The 19,823-nt window shown below is 36.7% G+C and overlaps 1 protein-coding gene and 1 long non-coding RNA gene across 3 annotated transcripts in view; both read left to right on the top strand.

The window, feature by feature from the left end:
* Positions 1-9,892, top strand: part of LOC120471919 (Fc receptor-like protein 5) — a 57,927-nt gene extending 48,035 nt beyond the window's left edge. Inside the window, exons 11-20 of the mRNA XM_089129013.1 lie at positions 915-1,187; positions 1,262-1,387; positions 1,497-1,667; positions 1,898-2,179; positions 2,336-2,575; positions 2,658-2,768; positions 5,513-5,611; positions 7,165-7,245; positions 8,319-8,375; positions 8,505-9,892. Of these exons, the coding sequence (XP_088985139.1) occupies positions 915-1,187; positions 1,262-1,387; positions 1,497-1,667; positions 1,898-2,179; positions 2,336-2,575; positions 2,658-2,768; positions 5,513-5,611; positions 7,165-7,245; positions 8,319-8,365 (1,430 nt within the window). The 3' untranslated portion in view covers positions 8,366-8,375; positions 8,505-9,892. The remainder of the gene's footprint in view (positions 1-914; positions 1,188-1,261; positions 1,388-1,496; positions 1,668-1,897; positions 2,180-2,335; positions 2,576-2,657; positions 2,769-5,512; positions 5,612-7,164; positions 7,246-8,318; positions 8,376-8,504) is intronic.
* A 1,341-nt stretch (positions 9,893-11,233) lies between these two features.
* On the top strand, positions 11,234-14,893 carry LOC120494966 (uncharacterized). Of its 2 annotated transcripts, none has more exons than XR_005625947.2 (7): positions 11,234-11,877; positions 12,346-12,394; positions 12,579-12,648; positions 12,776-12,838; positions 13,209-13,303; positions 13,418-13,527; positions 14,400-14,893. It is a non-coding gene; the product is annotated as an uncharacterized LOC120494966 (long non-coding RNA). The 2 variants fall into 2 exon arrangements; XR_005625946.2 differs by having other exon boundaries at positions 11,235-11,877; positions 12,543-12,648; positions 14,400-14,890.
* Positions 14,894-19,823: the final 4,930 nt, after the last annotated feature.

The raw sequence follows: 19,823 nt of genomic DNA, 5'->3' as shown, positions 1-19,823 counted from the left end.
AGTTTCAATAGGGACCTCGCACTGTTAGTGCTCGGGCCCTAATAAACAATTCTTACCTTGTATTTGGTTCAGTTTGTTTATAATAGTAGAAGTTAATGCTAACCATAGTAACAACATGAAATAATAATAATAAATAAATAAATAAATAAATAAAAATTGGTTCCTGGAAGCACTCAAAGCGGTTCCATGCAGTGCCTAATATAAGAGTTCCTCAGGAAACCTGGGTGGTTCCTCAGAGAACTGTCCCTTTTTTTAAAGGGTTCCTAGAGGATCTACAGACGGTTCCGCCGGCGTGGCAAAGTGAAGAACCCCAAAAGGTTCCTCCAGGCACCTTTTCTTTTTACAGTGTACAGTCGTTGGCAGGATCAGAGACGGGCTCTGGCAGGATCACTCTGATTTCGTTTTCAGCTTATGTTCAAAACAATCACGTTTAGGCCACTGAATTAGTTTAGTCCGGTTATACATACAACCGCGAACAGCACATGTTGTCCATGAGCTCCGTTACGACATCTCTCATAAAGATTTGCGTCTTTAAACAACACTTCAGTCTAACTTGATTTAACAGGTGTGTTTGATGGTCATTGTGATTTTGCTGAGTTAAACCTATAACCATAACTTATCTCCAATACCAGAGAGAAATGATAGGTGAATAACACTGATGTAGAAACACTAAACTGTAAACTGAGCATATAATAAACTGTAAACTTGTCCCTCAAATCTGATTGGTTGATTGTAATTTTGTTCTGGATCAATAAAGATGTTTATTCAGGAACATGTTATACTTGATGAAAACACATTCGCTCTGTTGGTCACTTAAGAAACTGTTCAGAGAGAAAAAAGGCACATTTTATTATTTTAATTAATTAAATGAATCATCACATTATTTTCATTGTTTATTTATTGTTGTTGTGCAGAAAGACCAAAACCCAGAGTGACCATTAAACCTGATCAACATGTGTTCGGAAGAGAGACGGTCACTCTCAGATGTGACATTGATACTAAAGCAGTCTCTAGCTGGACGTACTACTGGTATAAAGAAGGTTCATCAATAGATTCCAGTAAACTACAGGAACACACTATCAGGTCTGTCACTGAGTCTGACGCAGGGAAATACTCCTGTTATGGATGGGAGACTGACGGATCAGGCATTTCACGACTGAGTGATGAAGTCACACTGACAGTATCGGGTGAGTTTGATCATCTCTTCATAAACACACACACAAGTTTAACATGTTATTAATGAGTGATGTCTGTATCTCAGATGAAGCCCAGGCAGTGTTAAGTGTTTCTCCTCAGACGTGGTTGACTGAAGGAGATCCAGTGACTCTGAACTGTGAGGTTAACGGCTCTTCTACAGGCTGGACATTCAGCTGGTTCACTGCATCAGGTATTATAATGTCCTCCATGTGATAACATATACATTTACTGGTTTTATCAAAAACATTATTAGAGATAATTTCCATTAGTGATCATCTGCATATTCTCATTTAACACAGACATGAGTGTTCGTGATGATCAGCTCTCAGACAGCAGAAGAGGAGCTGGAGGAAAATACACTGTCAGTTCTGTTACTGTAAATCACACAGGAGTTTATGTGTGTGAAGCAGAGAGAGGAAAACCAGCCTATAAAACATACATCAGCAACAGACAACCACTGTGGGTCACTGGTGAGTTCACACTTAGTTGATTCAGAGGTGTAAAGAGTAACGAAAACTGAGTAAAGGTACAGATACCTTACAGCTAAAATAACTCACCAGTTACTTTCCACCTCTGGATTTGTAAGTACAGTAACTATTCAAACTATTACATTTACTCCAATATTATACACCACTGAAATGATTAATTCATCTTTAATAAAGACAAATTCCTAATTGTCTCTGTAATGATATCTTGTCAGGTGTTTCTCCTCCAGTGTCTCTGATCATCAGTCCCAGCAGAACTCAACACTTCACATCCGACTCTCTCTCTCTGAGCTGTGAGGACCAGAGTAACTCTGATGGATGGACAGTGACAAGATTCAGTGACAATTGGTGGCCTGCAGATTGTTCATCATTTCCCTGGGGATCACAAACAGGATCTACATGTACAATCAGCTCCACCAGCACATCAGACACTGCAGTTTACTGGTGTCAGTCTAAATCTGGAGAGAAATATCATCATGTTAATATCACTGTACACTGTGAGTCTGTGTTTCTGGATTTATTCATTTCCCTGACAGTTTATAATCAATGCACAGTGGGAAACTAAAAAGGTCTGTTTTTTATTATTTAATTTTGCTTGTTTTTATTATATTACCATTGTGTTGATGTATTGCATGTTTCCTCTATTTCTGAAGCTGGTGTGATTCTGGAGAGTCCTGTTCATCCTGTGACTGAAGGAGATAATCTGACTCTACGCTGTTTATATAATCATACATCCCCATCAATCCTCAGATCTGATTTCTATAAAGATGAATCACTCGTCCAGAATCAAACTATAGAGATGATCATCCCGACTGTCTCAAAGTCACATGAGGGTTTCTACTACTGCAAACACCCGAGAGGAGAGTCGCCCAAGAGCTGGATCTCAGTCAGAGGTGAGAGTAAGATAAAAAAAACACCATTAAAAATAATCCTATACAATTTACATGTAGATATAAAACTTATCTGTTTCTCCAGCCTCAGGATCTGATAGTCCCACTCCTGTGATAATTGGAGTGATTGCAGGACTGACTGTTGCAGTTTTGATCATTGTCTTCTTGGTCCTGCTTTGGTGCTGCAGAAACAAAGGTTAAGTGCTCTAAATCAGTCATTTATTAGTGTAACCGAGCTTTTGTATTGGGTTCGCCTAAACACTTTTAACTAATAAAATAATAAAAACGGGAGACAGAAGTTCCATGAACGATGCAAACTCTTTTTATTCTTTCTCTTAACTCTCCTTAAACACATGTGCTCCTCATCCACTTATGCGCATGCTCCTCCCCTCTTGCCTATGGCAAGTCCCAAAGGACAGAATGTGTTACACACGCACAAACAGAACATTACTGTAGCCTTAGCTTCTACTTTAATCTGTTACATACGTCCCATCCCCCTAAAATAAACGTCCCCGTTTATCTACCAAATAACAAGGGATAGAACGGAAAACAGGAACAAGAATAATACACATCAACATGTATAATACTCAAACCTATGTCCAACCATAAAACAGTTTGTACACTATGGAATCACAATGCTCACTTATACATTTTCCACTCTGCACAAGAATCTTTTTTTTTTTTTTTTTTTTTTACAACAATGAACCTCAGTACCGTACAAAAATCTTTCAAGAAACCAGGAGGTTTCAACCTTCTCCCAGCCCTACTCATAACAGGAATGAGTTTTTCAGGTCCCTGAAGTACCTCTCCTTAATCCTCTCGAGGTGAACTGCACTTCACTCCCCCCAATATTTCAGGCTCCTTAGGAGGGGAATCAGGTAAAGAATCCGGAACCACAGACAGTTTCTCAGTAGAAGACAGTGTTGGAAAAGGCAGTGTATAAGGTCTCAACCTATTGTAATGTACAACCTGACCTCGTTCATCTGAGTCTATAGGGCTAACGATCCGGTACGTCAGTCCAGGCTCTCCACCAGACTCCATGACCTGCACAATCTGAAAAGGTCCTTTCCAGTGGGGTGCTAGCTTCATACGGCTCTCCACAGGGTTATTGAGCCACACCATGGCACCGACTGTATAGGGCTGATGTCTGAGGTCCGAATCATGGTATAGTTTATATCGATCAAACGCCACCTCGCTGTACATTCTTGTGCTCCTGAAAGCGTTTTGCAGCTTTGCCAGCAGAGTGGATACGAAGTCAGCATGAGACTTTGAAACGTCACAGTCAAGTATACGGGTGGCCAGTAAACAGTCAGTGGGCATCCTTGGTTCCCGTCCATGGACTAGGAAGTATGGCGAGAACTTGGTACTAGAATGATTTGAGGAGTTGTATGCAAATGCTACCTGTTTGATATAATCATCCCACCGCTGCCACCAATGTAACCAAGCTTTTGTATTGGGTTCGCCTAAACACTTTTAACTAATAAAATAATAAAAACGGGAGACAGAAGTTCCATGAACGATGCAAACTCTTTTTATTCTTTCTCTTAACTCTCCTTAAACACATGTGCTCCTCATCCACTTATGCGCATGCTCCTCCCCTCTTGCCTATGGCAAGTCCCAAAGGACAGAATGTGTTACACACGCACAAACAGAACATTCCTGTAGCCTTAGCTTCTATTTTAATCTGTTACATTAGCAGTGTTGTGCAAGTTACTTCCAAACTGTAATACATTAGGTATTACTTGTTACTGTTATTTAAAAGTAATTCATTACCTTACAATATTACTGTCTCAGAATTGTAATGCGTTACATTACTCATGTATTACTTTTGAGTTACTTTCACCAAAATAACTAAGTAGAACAGCTTTGGGGCTGTAAGGATATGCAATATGAAACCGAAATCGCAATTCGCCACACGACTCAGATCCACGAACAGAATCGCGACACACCTCTTCCAACTCCAGCGTTATTCTCCTTACCGTCCAGATCCAATGCTGCCTTATCTTTAAATTAGGCTTTTAGTATTATTTGAAGTTAACATTATAAAATACGTAGACCTACACCACAAAACTAGTTAAGGAGCATTATGGACATGACATTTGCAGTCAAAACTTGAAATAAAAATTCTCAGAAAATACATGTATTGAAACGTATAGGCTACTTCCTCAAAGGACTCCAGACATCAGACAAATATCAGTCTATGTTTTATTTTTAATATTCGGGAAAAGACACACATTCATGCGTGACAAAAAAAAAAATAGGAGGCAAAATATATTTTTTGTAGTTCTGTTAATTACACTGCGCAAATCTGATGAGGAAGGGTTGGCTCTCCAGTCTCCATAGAACTTAAAATATTCATTTTATTTTAGTTTTCGTGTTCGCATTTATGAGGAAAAAACAATGTTACAGACGCGACCGCTCTGAACTGGCACTAAAAGACTGCTTTAAAACTTTCACATAGTCTGTTGCCTTTAAGAAGTAAAAGCAGACAATACACTGTAATACAACTGTAATACAAGCCTCACTGAACATGTAACGAGTAAAATATTACTGAAAATTGATTAGTAATGCCTTACACTACTGCGTTACAGCAAAAAGTAATATGTTACTGTAATGTATTACTTTTGTAATGCGTACTCCCAACACTGTTTATTAGGCTTCACTTGTGGCCTATGAAGACAGTGAGAGAGGCAGCTTAATGTTTTAGAACACAACAATAATGTGATGAATTAATAAAAACATTTCATAAACACTTTGTAATTCTCAAACATGTACTGTATACATGAAAGAGATTAAAACCCACGGCCCAGATCTAGCCTACATTCGCCACATGTGTAATCTACATGTTCCAGATGTGGGCCGGATCTGGGCCGACATGTTGCTGTCTGAGAAAGTCAGTTTTCCTCAAAACATTTACTCAAATATTTCATGTTTGACTAGGTGTAAGATCTGAGTCTCGCTCTACTGTCAGTCAACAGCAGAACATCAGTCAGACATCAGAGCAGAACCAGAGTGAAGCCGGACACAACACACTGTCTGGTCAGTCTTAACTTATTAATATACACATAAATGTACAAAATCTGAGATAAAAGACACGTAGGAATAACTTTTCACTATAAAGCATATTTCAACTAGATAATTCACTCTTGATTTGCTCTACATATAAAATAATAAATAAACTTTTAAAAAGAACTACTGAACTCATCATAATGACATGAAATACTTCAGAGGTGGAAAGACCAGGGGTCAAAAAGTAAAAGTCCTGCCATATTTGTAGTGTTAAATTAACTTCACTGGGAGTTTAATTGGATCCAGACTCAAGAGTGTTAAAGATAATGAGATAATTAAGTGAATAATTGAGTGATGATTGACCATTTATGAAGACACCTGATGATAACAAGCAGAATCACTGAAGGAGAAAATCTATTTTTAGTCACTATTATGGGCTTTAGTTGGGCAGCTGACCGTTGAATATTTAACTTAAGATTTTGTTTGGCAATTGTAATTGAATTTTAACAGCCAGATGAACAAAGAGAAAAGGTGATCAGATGTTGTCGGTTATGTTTTGACAAAATCATTATTTGACTTGAATCACTGAACTCATATAGAGTCTAATCTTTGACTTTAATGTATAATGATCATAACAGCATCACAGTGATTATATAGCATTATATCCAGATTTTTCAATATAAACCAAATGATATCTTAAAACTTGTTCTGATAAGAAAAAAGCTTTCTTTTAGGCACACACAGACATCAAGATTCAATGTATGTGTCTCAACAATGGTGACAAACAGAATATTCGATTAGGAAAAGGAAATTACAAAGACAATTCAGATCATAATTTATTCATAACGCAATGCATGATGGGAGCTATGAATGAGTCTTGATTGGTGGCACCCAGAATACACTGCAACATGCTTTATTATTGTCACCATTGTTGAGAATCTCAGGCTGATTCTTGATGTCTGTGTGTCTAACTAAAATGTTCTTCTTTTTAATAGAACAACTTTTAAGAAATGTTTTGGATAATATTTAAATTACTGAAAATATTACATTGTGTAATCAAAAAGGTTAAACAAATGAGACAAATGAGTTTTGTGACAAATGATGATTACGTCAATAAATAACAAACATCACCTCATAAGCTTTCCACGTTGTTCATCTGGCAGTTATAACTCAGGTACAGCAGTCAAACAAAACTAACATTAACAGTTTAAGAGCCCAACTAAAGCAAACACTGATCACCATAACAGTGACTTTCTCCTTCATTGATTCTGCTTGTTAACATCAGGTTTCTTCAATAATGCTCAATCATCACACAATAAACCACTTTTGTGAATGTGTGAATTATCTCATTATCTTTAACACTCTTGAATCTGGATCCAAATAAACTCCCAGGAAAGTTAATTTAACACTACAATGGGAGGACTTTTACTTTTTGGCCCCTGGTTTTTCCACTTCTGAAGTATTTCATGTCATTCATAGTTCACTCATCATAGTTCAGTAGATATTTTTTAAAGTTTATTTATTATTTTATTAGTAGAGCAAATCATGTTAAACCAGTGTATTATTTCATTCTCTGTTCGTAGATGATGTAAGTGGGCCGACTGAGATCACATATGCTGAGGTTGAACTCAAATCTACAAAGAAACAGGAGAAAGAGAACAAAGGTAAACTGAAACAGAAGTCTCTGCTCTTATGATTTTATGATTATGAGTGATTCTGCGAATTTGCACTGTAAACTGATCTGATCCAAAAAAGGTCATTGCATGCAAATTGTTTATTTTGATGTAATTTGGATTACGTCTCTTACTCATTTTGAAATAAAATGATCCTCTCTGTAACAAAAAAAAAAAGATTAAACACTATGTATGCATATTTGGATGAGTTAAGGGTGATTGGGACATTAGTTTGAATGGGACAGTATAACTACAGTTTAATTTCTCACCTAATGGGTGAAAATAAAACTTTTTTATTTCTGAGCCCTATAATCAAAACTGGATATGCCCTTATTGGTGTGACATGTAGGTGGGCGTGGCATGCATCAAACAGGAAGTTGACCCTGAAATACACGAACTGAGGAAAATAAGCTGATTTCAAAATAAAGTCCTAAAATTGTCATAGCTAACTATATTGTACAAACCTTTGATGGAAACACAAATATGATGCACTACTGATACAAAATCAGAAACAATTTGTTTTCAGAATAGGTTGTTTTTATTTTGTCGCATCCACCCAAACACAATTTGGGTGAATGGGACAGTGTGAAAGGCTTTGCTAATTAAGAAAATGATTAACCTTAATAGAGAACCATTGTTTATGTTTAAATCAGTGGTTGCTAACCTCTTTATTTGTGTAAGCCCTAAATAACCACAAAAATATTCATGAACTACTTTGATTTTCCTAAAATAAAACGACCAAATTCTGAAAATAGAAACATAGTTGAACATTTTACATCTTTACATATAGTTGCAGTAATAAACCATAAATGCATATTACCATTAAAGGTTTTGTGCAGGTTAAATGCGTTTATCAAACAGTTAAAATGGATAGTGTCTTCAGTATTACAGAAATGTATCATGTGTTGGGCTGATGTTTTTAATTGATGGCGAGAAACCTTACACAAGGTGGACATTCAAAAACCCTCCCAATCACCTTTAATTGACCCATATGTTGTTCATGCCATATTTCACATCACTGTTGGGTGTATCGTAAGCACATATGAACTTTTGGCATCTTCTAGGCAATAACAGTGAGAGCGGTGACATTTACTCAAAACTGAAGCTGTAAACAGATCAAGGTGAGTGTCAAACTAAAAACATCAATCACAATTCATAATCAGCTCATATATGCATTATTGGGTATAATCGAATGACATCATTGGGTATATTGTAATGTGTATATTGCATTGACATTGATATGTTTGCAGGTGCTGGATGTAGTGATGTAAAAATGCCCGGAGGATGAGGAGAGTTTACTGTAGGTTGAGAAGTGAATGGCCAGGATCATCAGGGCAATATTTACCAGAACTTAAACCTCCATGTGCTTCAGAGACTATGCATGTTAATCTCTGAAAAGCAATGAGATCATTATTCATTAGAAAAATACATTATTTTTTTGTACTGCACAGTGTGAGTTTTCATATATGTATATTAGTTTATCATTTGACAGCTGAGATAGCAGAATATTAGTTTAAGGCAGTTCATTTCTTCTGACTTTTGAGTAATTGACCAAGTTTCTTCTCTGTCTTCTTGATTTTAAATGTATTTGTACAGGTTCCCATGGATATGGAAATATCACCAAATGTTATTGTGATTTCCAGGTCTGGGAAAGTTGTCTTTAAAATAGATATTTAGTGAAACTATTTTTTTCTTTTCTAGCTATAATGCTTAAAATATTCTAGAAATAACTTAAACCGTCAAAAGGTTATATCCCAGCTAACAGAATTTTGTTATAAGAACGTTCTCTAAATATTCAGTGTTGGTTCTGGGAACGTGAAAAATGTCCAGTTTTCTTGACGTTAGAGGAACGTGTTTTAAAAGGTATAATTTTCCTCAAACGTTCATTAAACGTAATTTTCGATTAAAAATTCAACATGATAGTAATGTTGATTTCTAACATTCTAAGAACATGTCCAGTTTCCTGAATGTTACTACACAGCAAAAACTCAAGAGTGTTAAAGTGTTAAAATTTGAGTGTTAAATAAACACTGAAGAGTGTTAAAGTTAATGTGCTAACTAAATATGTGCTAATTAAGTTATCGATTGATTGATGATTGCGCATTATTGAAGACACCTGATGATAACAAGCAGAATCACTGAAGAAGAAACGCAAATTCTAGTCACCATTATGGAGATCAGTGTTTGGTTTAGTTGGGCAGTTGACCTTTACATGTTTAACTTTAGATTTTGTTTAGCTGCTTTTCTGTTTTTGACCAATAAACTATTATTGTTAATGTGGATCAGACCTTCACTAAGCTTTAGCATCGCTAGTACATCCCCGACCTCTCAGATTCATTCCCACAGTCCCATTGGCCAAATTATTTTCCGCTTTAAATATTTATATTTTGTTTTTGTTTTAATTAAAATGCCTCTCTCAAGTCTGTCATGTTGTTCTGCTTTATGTAACGCTTGGCAATTCTTTACCATTTAAGGCTTGTGTGATATTTTCCTGATTCTCATTATAACCGCATGAACACACTGTCATTTGTATATGTATATGTGCGCATATTCCTTATTTTAGTCTCCTGACTTGTATTACTGCAGTATAATTTTATTTGTTTACTTTTCTTAATAAAGAAACAAAGTCTTTTTGAAATATTCTGGATCTGATGCTTTGTCTCACAGTATAACAAATAAAAACAGAAGAATCGTGAATCAAGTTTTAATCTCTCAATATTGGACTTTTCCACAAAAAAACTCCTTCAATCTACAGAAATGATTACATTTATGGAGAGAATAATAATATAATTTTAAACAATTCTTGAACATGCTATTTTTTTGTAGAGATGAATTGACACATAATTATTTGTACACATCCTGTGGTTCTGACTGGCGTGTGAAACTGTTCACATGGTGAGAACTGCTGGCTGTGTGACGTCGCAGGGTTCTCAAGTTTGAGCAAAAGCTTGGAGTGAGATCACACGCGGTTAGGGGAGGAGCCATAATGAAGCCCCGCCCCACCCATCCCCGCCCCCAATTTTACCCATTGTTCATAATTAACCAGAACAAATTAAAATTATAACAATTAGTAAATCTGATAAATGACAGAGCAATTCATCACATCAAATACTCTTTAATGCAGTATTACAAATATAGCTAACCAAAAATATAACAAATTGCTCCAAACAGTTTCAAACAAATCTTTAAAAATTGCATTTTGATTTTTGAATGCGTCTTCTATCTAGACGAATGATTTATTGTGTGGTGGGACATTGAGAACAAATGGACAGATTAGAGTGCACCACCTCTTCCACTGTCTCCTCCTCTAATCTGGCAACCTTTTTAGGGGGCTTACCCTTTGGTGCCCAAAATGACCAAATATCTTTCTGCTTTTTTCCTGACATCTTTGAAAAATACAAATGCAACATTATGACAATGATTAAATATTACCCAGAGCAATCTGCTGTAATACATCCTTAATGTAACTAGAAAGACTATTAATATTACAGTATAATATAATTTAAAATAAAATCAGTAAATCTTCATTCCTTTCCATACCCACTAACATTTCTCTTAGTTTCAGATAACGTAAGATAGCCAAACTGAGCCTGGTTGCAAAGTAGTTGTAGAGTTTTTGACTGCATCAATAATAATGTACGATGGGCTACATATTAAATGTTCTAGCCCAAAAATGTTAGACGAGCTTCTTCCAACTTACCTTCTTCTACATCACGACACATGTGTTCGCGCGATGTTGTTGGTTACCTAGTAACGAACGTACGGTGGCCGAAGATGTTCCGTCCATTTCCGTGTGTTCGCGCTACTGAATGACATGTCATGTATAGATCAGTGGTGCACGCAGCGCGCATATATGTTGCCTAGTAACGAACGCAATCTGTCGGAGATATGCGCTGGCGGCAGGAAACTTCACTTTGTTTGCCTGCGCCTCGTATACAACGTTAGAAAGCTTTCAGCCAGGACAACTTGGTTGGCATCCCAGCGGGCACCTTGACGTCAATTTGACATCAACAAATAGTCAAGATTTTGACCACCATGTATAACATGCATGAATATGAATATTTTCATTATATTTTGTAATTATTACCTTGTGGTTGTAAAGAGGCCAAACAAAGGTATCAATCTGACATGTTTTTTCTTGTCCCTACATCTCAGGTCAATATCATTGACATTAAATCGATGTTGATTTGATGTCAGGAATTAAAACGTCAATTTGATGTGAAATGTATATCAAAATGATGTCTGAAAAAGTATATTTATTACTCACTGTAAATCAATGCGACTAATTTTCAACATCTAAAAGACCGATCTTGAAAGTTGTAGGTCTATGTATTTTGCATTTTTATTTTATTTAAATCCTAGCTAGTTTAATTCAGTTCTTGATTAAAATGACAGCAGACACTATAATTGCATATACTATAAAAGGTAAATTTAATCTGACATTGAAGCTGATTTTTAAAATGATCATCATCGACTACAAATTGACTACAAAAAGACGTCACATCCTGGTCATATCGCGCGGAAAAGTAGAAGATTTGCATAACCGCCCTCACTCACACGTCTGCTCACTGCCAGAGAGATCGTCGATTTCAATTTTAAAAAATACTCCTCTTTCAACTCTTGGTAAGTAACCAGCTAGCATGCTATTGTTGTTATTATGTTAATACACCATCTTATACATAGGCTACTTAATCTGATTGGGTGTAATTGTCAGAAATATGTCGAATAATTCCACAGCCTTGCCCTTTACCTGAGCGAGTTAGCTTGCTAATTTAACCGGAGATTAGCTTAACTGTAACGTTGACATTCTGGTATGATGGAAGAAGTGTCTTCCTGTCTGCCATCGTATGATTTTAAAAGTGTGTGTGTGCGTGTGCGTGTGCGTGTGTGTGTGTGGAAAAATGTCGATTTTACTGGTTTTCTGGGGCCAAACCGACCGGCGACGATATTTACTGTCGATTCGAATTTGTTGGTTTAAAAGTGGACATTTCAAGCTTTAGCCCGTTACAAGGCTAACGTTAGAGATGACAAATTAACAATGATAGTAAAATGATATCCTAAGCATGTGAAATGTTTTAATTTTTTTCCCAGCGTAACTTAACGTTACCAGCCCCAGATCTGTCACTGATTTGAATAAGAGGTAAGTTGCAATGGTAGTATCCATATAACGTTACTGTCCTAAAAATATTCCTTTCCCAATGTAAGAGAAAAGTAAGTGTGTTCTTCTAAACAAAAAATAGCTGCTGCATTGAATTTTTTTTTTTAATGCAAATTTTTTGTTTGTATAGAATATGATGTCTTGCTCTCTTTGGTCTGACATTCAGAGTTCCAAAAACGACTCCGCTTCAACAGCTTAACAGACAGCTAACCAGCGAGGAAAAACGAAAACTCATGGTAGGTTACTATGAAAAAGTAAAACAAACATTTGCTAACAGATGCAATTAATAGACATACAATATCTTATTCACATATTCTTGTTCCTCATATACATTTCTGCATATTTGCTAAATTATTCCTTCAGACAGCTCCGATGTCAAATTGGTGCAGCTACCCTGTGGGAAAATGTCAACATTGTGATGAAAAGGTCAGTCTCTGAAGTTGTGCGGTTAATATCTTTAAATGTATTTAATACTCTTAAATGAATACGCCCAGATCTGCGGATTGAAGATGAAGAACACGCTGAATCTGATTATAACAAGACCGAAGCGAACACGAATTTGTGTGGTTTACACTTAATCACAAATATTTAGGGGAACGAGGCAGAAGTTTAGGGGAATTTGATTATACTATTTCAGATAGCCTGTTGGGCAGGACAGTTATGTATTTTGGTAGCCCTACTGAAAACACAATATAGCCCGGGACGTCTGGCTAGCGATTTTGTGAGCCCTGACATTATTTCACATTTCTTCCTGTACAGCATGTATAACTTTGTTTATTCACATTTTTATTTACAGAGTGCTCACAAATAGCCTCATGTCTATACTGAACATGGATGGGACTGGTGACAAGCTGCCTTTCAGAAGAATTGAACTTTATAAGGTCGCAATAGGTAATTATATTTTCTATTTGTGCACCTACACCACCTATAGCTCTATTCTCTACATGATTTTTATTTTGATCAGTATGTGCAAGATAAATGGCAATTGCTGTTACATTTTTTCAGGTGCCATCTAGAAGTAACAACCCGGCATCACAGAAGCTTCCATTGGTAGGCTTACGGCCAACCATTTGCTCGCTCCACCGGACAGAAGAGGGGGCACTGGGCGCCGGAAGGTAGGAGCTGCTGCAAGCAATGTAGATTAGGCCCAATTCAATTTCTCTTTTTTTACCCTTCCCCTTCATTTTACCCCTACACCTGGTCCTTGGAAACATGTTGGAAAGATATAGGGGGGAAAATATTCTCCATGGAAAAAAAAAAGATATCAATCGCATACATAGGGAAGAGCCTGGACGAATGTGATGTTTTGAAATCACTGCTGTCTGGCTTTGAATGAATGTTCACATTCTACAATTCCGTACAAAATGTGGACTGATGACTAGCAGTGAAATGAGATCCTGACATATGACACTGTTAACCAAATTAACCAAAAATTGACTCGATCCATTATCATATATTAGTACTAGGGCTGTCAAATGATTAATCACGATTAATCACATCCAAAATAAAAGTTTGTTTACATAATACATGTGGGTGCACTGTGTATAATTATTTTGTGTATATATATATATACACACACACATGCATGTATATTTAATAAAAAAATGTTATTTATAAATAATTTAAATTATATATAAATCTATATACAGCATAAACATGAAAATATTTCTTAAATATATACAAGCATGTGTGTGTATATATATATATATATATATATATATAAATATACACAGTGCAATCACATATTATGTAAACAAAAAACAAAAGCTTTTATTTTGGATGCGATTGATTAATCATTTGAAAGCCCTAATTAGTGCACATCTGACAACTGCATGTGATTAGGCTATAATGTGGATTATCTTTTAGTTTTCTATGTACTGTAGAGTAGCCTACTACTGATGGGTACTTAGCATTTGTTATGTTAAAGGACAGGCCCCATTTTAATGTTTGCTTTCTTGTTTTCTTGTTCTCTTGTTCCCTTTTACAGGCATTTGAGAGCCCTTGAGTGAACCCATAGCCCCCCCCCCACTGCATTACACTGCTCAAAAAAATAAAATAAACATATCAGATCTCAAAGTATGTGTATGTTGTCAGTCATTGTACATTTAGGTTGGAATTGAGTGATGCTTAGCATTGAAATGATATCAAAATATGTCAATAATTTTATGTAATTTTGACATCAATGTTTGATGTCACATTTATGTTGAATTGATATCAAAGCTTGATATTGTATGATATCAAAATAGCATTAAAATGACGTCAACATGATGACATCTTGACGTCAAATAAATGTTGAATTGGCATCAAATGCATACAAAGCATGATCAAAATAACATCAAAATGACATCGGCAGAGGTCAAAATCTTGACATCAAATTGACGTTGTCACTTTGACGTCAAATTGACTTTCATTTTTGACCTATTTTGTGACGTAATTTTGACATCAATGTTTGATGTCATTTTGATGTTAAATTGACATCAAATGCCCACTGGGATTGCCTTTTCAGCGTGAGAAATACACAGTGTGGCGTGTGAGCGTGTGAACCGGTCGAAATGCGTGTGTCTCACGGCCAATGCGTGAGACTTGAGAACCCTGCGTCGTGTGGTTTTAACTACTAAACACACATCGTGTCCAGTTCTGAATATGTCGTGTCACACAAGAATAGTGTTAATTATGTGTTAAATGATGTTACATTGATGAAACTTGTCTAAAATAATTGATTTTAGTGTAAGTGTAGTGTTTTGAATTTTGTGATCGTTCCAGCAAACTTAGAATTTATTTCTGTTGTATTTTTTGTTTCTTTCCATATATTGCTGTTCATATTTTGTATAGAATATGGGAAAATGTTCGGTTTTTGTTTTAAAATAATGTAATGAGTTTTATAGCTAGTGACGTCATTTCCACTTGTTTCGTCCAATCGCGTCTGAGTCTCGCTTAGAACAGCTTTGGATTTGACCGAGACCGGTATGTGTAAATGAGCTCTGAAGTAAAGTATCAATATATAATACATTATGTTGAAATTTTGATCAATACCAGTGGATGACATGTTTTAATGCTAAGTTGAGTCGTGTAATATGCTTGGATGTCGTTATTTTTGTGTATAATCCAAGTTTTGTGTTAATGAGGCCTTTATTGCGTTGTTTCAAATTGCCGCCCGCGCGCTATTTTGAACGGCGGGTTTCTACAGTTGTATAATTCTTAAAATATAGTTAAAAAGTGTTGATTACGTTTCTGTAATATCGTGCTGTTATCCATGTCAATATATCGTCTTTATTCGTCGAAAAATGTGTATTTGTAGTTATTTGTTTAATTGAACTAACTTAGTGATGGCAGATACGGTTATAGTCCAGTTATATTAAGTCTTGGGGTCAACCTTGAACAAATTGCAACAGAAGCAAACTCAGCTGATTTTATGTCCTCAATATGTCCTGAGTAAGGAAAAAAAAAAGCCCTGAAGAATCCCATTATGGGAAAGTTTAGAAAAAGACCCAAATATATCCAATTCATTCGCCTATTCATTCTTTTTCTCACGTGAAAAGGGTAAAAATTTTAACCTTTAGATATCATCATGAAAATCATCATGAGTTGATTACTTACATCAAGACAAACAAAAAATGTATTACAAGTTTTTTGCAATTGTTTGTTAACATGGACAAATGGTGCATAATCTAATTACGCATAAATACCCAAACGGATCTAAACATTGGGTATATAGCAGGTGAAAATGTCTTGTAGAATTTTGTTGACATATAACAGTAAACTATTTGATATTAACGTCTGAATGAAACCCATTTAGGCTACCCATGAACATTAATACAGGAAGAAGTACTTTAGAAACCAGCCTTTATTAATTATTATTGCAGAGATGGAGTTTGGGGCTGGTTCAGTGGGACTGTGTCTGGGGGATGAGTCTGAGGGAAGAACTGGAGACATGGGTAAGGAGAAGGCAGAAGACAAAAGGTAGGTGAAATAAAAAGTGTCTGGATCAAAAAAAATCTAATTACGTATACAATGCACTCAATGCCCAAACCCCATCTCTGCCAATGTGTTTAGACTTTTTTGTAGAATTGCCTTTACAGGGACTTTAATAAACTGCAGGTATGTCATATTGTAACAAATTATTACCACTATACGATCGGATGTCACTGTGATGTTGGATTGAGGCCTATTTTCATATATTTCCAAAGTATTAAGTAATATACATGTATACAATACATGTATATACATGTATACAATATCTGTTGTATGTAATTTATTTAATGCATGTTGTGAAAAGAAATGAAAGAAAATAGACATTGTAAAAATGTTTATTAGTAATTGTTGTGAGAACACCTTTGGATTTTAGCGAGACAGAGACTACAGAACTGAGTGTGAGCATGTGATGTTAATTTCTGTCCTGTCTTTTAATAATCTGCAGAATCCCCCTGAAGAGCCTGGTGTCGGTGGTTCATTTGTGGTGCTGAGTGAAATCCGCTACATATGAATAATTGAGAAAAACTGTAATAAGGTTAGAGATTTATGAAAAGCCTTTGACCCCAAGTATGAGCAATGATACAGACGCTCAGCAAACACCACTAATTCAGATTCGAGTGTGTTCAGTGTCATTCTGCATGAAGCACGAATAAAACAGCTTCTCTTCACACCAGTTTATTTTTCACTCTCAGTCTCTCCGTCAAATGCGCCTTTCAACACTTTTGGGTATATTATGTTCATCGTTGATATTTATGCATTTTGTAATCATTTTCTTCAGATTATATTTTATTCATTAAGGAAACACAGATTATATTATCATGTGAATATTTTATACCCCTGAATAGAGTGTATAATATTTGTAACAAAGGCACACCATGTGTCTGACATCTGTGATACAAAACAGTTAATATCGTTGTTATAGGTAATGTGTCTTTACTCCATTAGGTGGCGACCTAGTGTTTACTAAGACTCAAGTTGCGGACAACCGAAGTAGAACGCTAGTCTGCAGATATCTAGAGTAGTCACATGGTGTGTTTGCATGCAAGTTATGGTCAAAAGCGTAATGTTAGTAAAGCTCAGACTTTGAGAGATTCAGTTGCTTTATTGGAACATTACATGGTGTCAGAAGTGGAGCGCTGTTAACACCATGGCAAAGTTTCAGCCCCCGGACAGTTTTGATTTTGGTCACCCCGAACGATGGCCAGAATGGCGTCAGAGATTTCGCCGCTACAGGATTGCCACTATACTTGATAAGGAAGAGGCTGAAGTGCCAACATGACATCATGACTTTTGCGTAAACATACACGCCACTTTCGAGCCAGGTGGCGTGTCATCTCTACGCATTTTGAGCTATCCGCGTGTATGCGTATATGTCTACGCCATTAACGTCCGCGTCATTCCGCGTGTCTGTACACAACGTCAAATCTCCAGTCTTAAATGCCATTAACCCCAGTGACGGTTAAGTTTAGGGATGGGGTTGAGATAAGTCATATCTTTTTCTTTCCTAGGATGGTAAGGGAACAGTCATAAATGCCATTAACCCCAGTGATGGTTAAGTTTAGGGACAGGGTTGAGGTAAGTCATATATTTATATAACGTTAAGTCAACGGCGTTCATAAACACGCTGAAAGGCGATTATGCGTCTTGATAGCACGCCAAAAATGGAAATACGAATTGGCGTGGCATACACACGCTACTTCATGAGATCAGTCTGGAAGTACAGGTCTGCACACTGCTTTATTCACTGAATAAGTGTATCAGACATTTACGTTTGGGGTGGATGAACGAGAGGATTATGAAACTGTGATCGGGAAGAATCGGTGCTGATATCTGTGAGGTGAATAAGCAACATTACTTGGTAGTCGTGGACTATTTTTCAAGATATTTTGACATTGCTCACCTTCAAAACTTGCCAGGTGAAACAACACGCGCTTGCCTAAAGAACATGTTTGCACGATGGGGCTGTCCCAATGTTCTCCTTACTGACAACGGCCCACAGTTTAATGGAAGTGCTTTCAAAGACTTTGCTAGAGACTATGATTTTCAGCACATTACTTCAAGCCCTTATTATGCCCAGTCAAATGGAGATGCTCAAAGGGCTGTGCAAACAGCTAAAAGGATCCTGAAACAGTCTGATCCATTCACAGCTTTGATGAGATACAGAGCCACACCCATTCAAGCTACAGGCATGAGTCCAGCACAGCTGATGATGGGAAGACAAATAAGAACTATGGTTCCCACATTGGAGTCTCATCTGCGACCTGAATGGCCTGATCTGCGGCAAGTGAGAAAGGCTGATAAAAATGCAAAAAGGACCTACAGGAAGTATTACAACAAAAGGAACGGTGTTAGAACATTACCAGAGATTCAACCTGGAACTTCTGTTGCAGTCAAGCTGGATGCTGAAAGAGGTTGGAAAAGATCCGGGACTATTCTCAGAAAGTGTGAATCGCCACGGTCTTACCTCATCCAATCAGAAACTGGAGTACTTCGACGAAATCGACGACACCTGATGCCTACAGTCAGTGACACTGAACCAGCATCTACTTCAGTTCAACAAACTCAGAGGAAAAATTAAGTTCATGGTCAAAATCAACTTGTTACTGAGCCAGATAACGACCCAGACAGTACGGTTCAGTATGAACAACCGGGAACTGATCTACCTGAGTCTGATTCCAGTCACACTACGGTTGGTTCACCAAAAAGACTGCAAACAAGGTCTGGAAGAATTGTCACAACTCCTAAGAGATTCAAGGACTTTGTGAGATAAAGAAAGACTTTGTTAAAACAAATGTTGTTTTCTGACTATTGTAATTTCACAGTTCAATGTTACAGTTGTTAAGTAACTCATAGGGAAGGGTGATGTGATATAAAACAGTTTATATCGTTGGGTATAAATACACAATGAGTAATTGACCTATGGCTAAGCCACACCCTCAAACGCGATGAGCCAATCACAGTGCGCAGCTAACCCAATACACTCGGACATTCTCTGCTTCCACATCCATTGAAATGAATTGTAGTTAGTCAGTTTTCATTCGTTTTTTCTTGTCATTTTAAGTTTAAAATGGTCAAAAGGTGTTCATGGGGTACATGCAACTCCGACACTAGGTTCCCGAGAGGCTGGGCGACGGTGTGTATTTTTACCCTTTCCCAAGCCACATCTCAACCGAGATTCAGCCTCGTGATAAGTGTCTGCTCTAGATTAAGTTATGCGATTAGGTTATGCGTTAGACCACAACACCAAATAAACGTGGATAAATTAAACAAGGATGTCTACATCTGTTCTAAGTTAAGTCAACAACGTATTTGAACGTTATCTTTAAAATCTCTAACATAACGTTAGGTTGATATTAGAAAATGTTCACGTTAGCTTCTAGCTGCGTTATGTCACTTGTCACCTGTGAAATGTCTCTTACCGTGACAGCTGCCATAGCGC

This window comes from Pimephales promelas, chromosome 3, assembly GCF_988280905.1.
Source record: "Pimephales promelas chromosome 3, fPimPro1.hap1.1, whole genome shotgun sequence".
NCBI lineage: Eukaryota > Metazoa > Chordata > Actinopteri > Cypriniformes > Leuciscidae > Pimephales > Pimephales promelas.
Note: the sequence above shows the minus strand (reverse complement) of the source record. Positions and strands in the feature narration are given on the sequence as shown.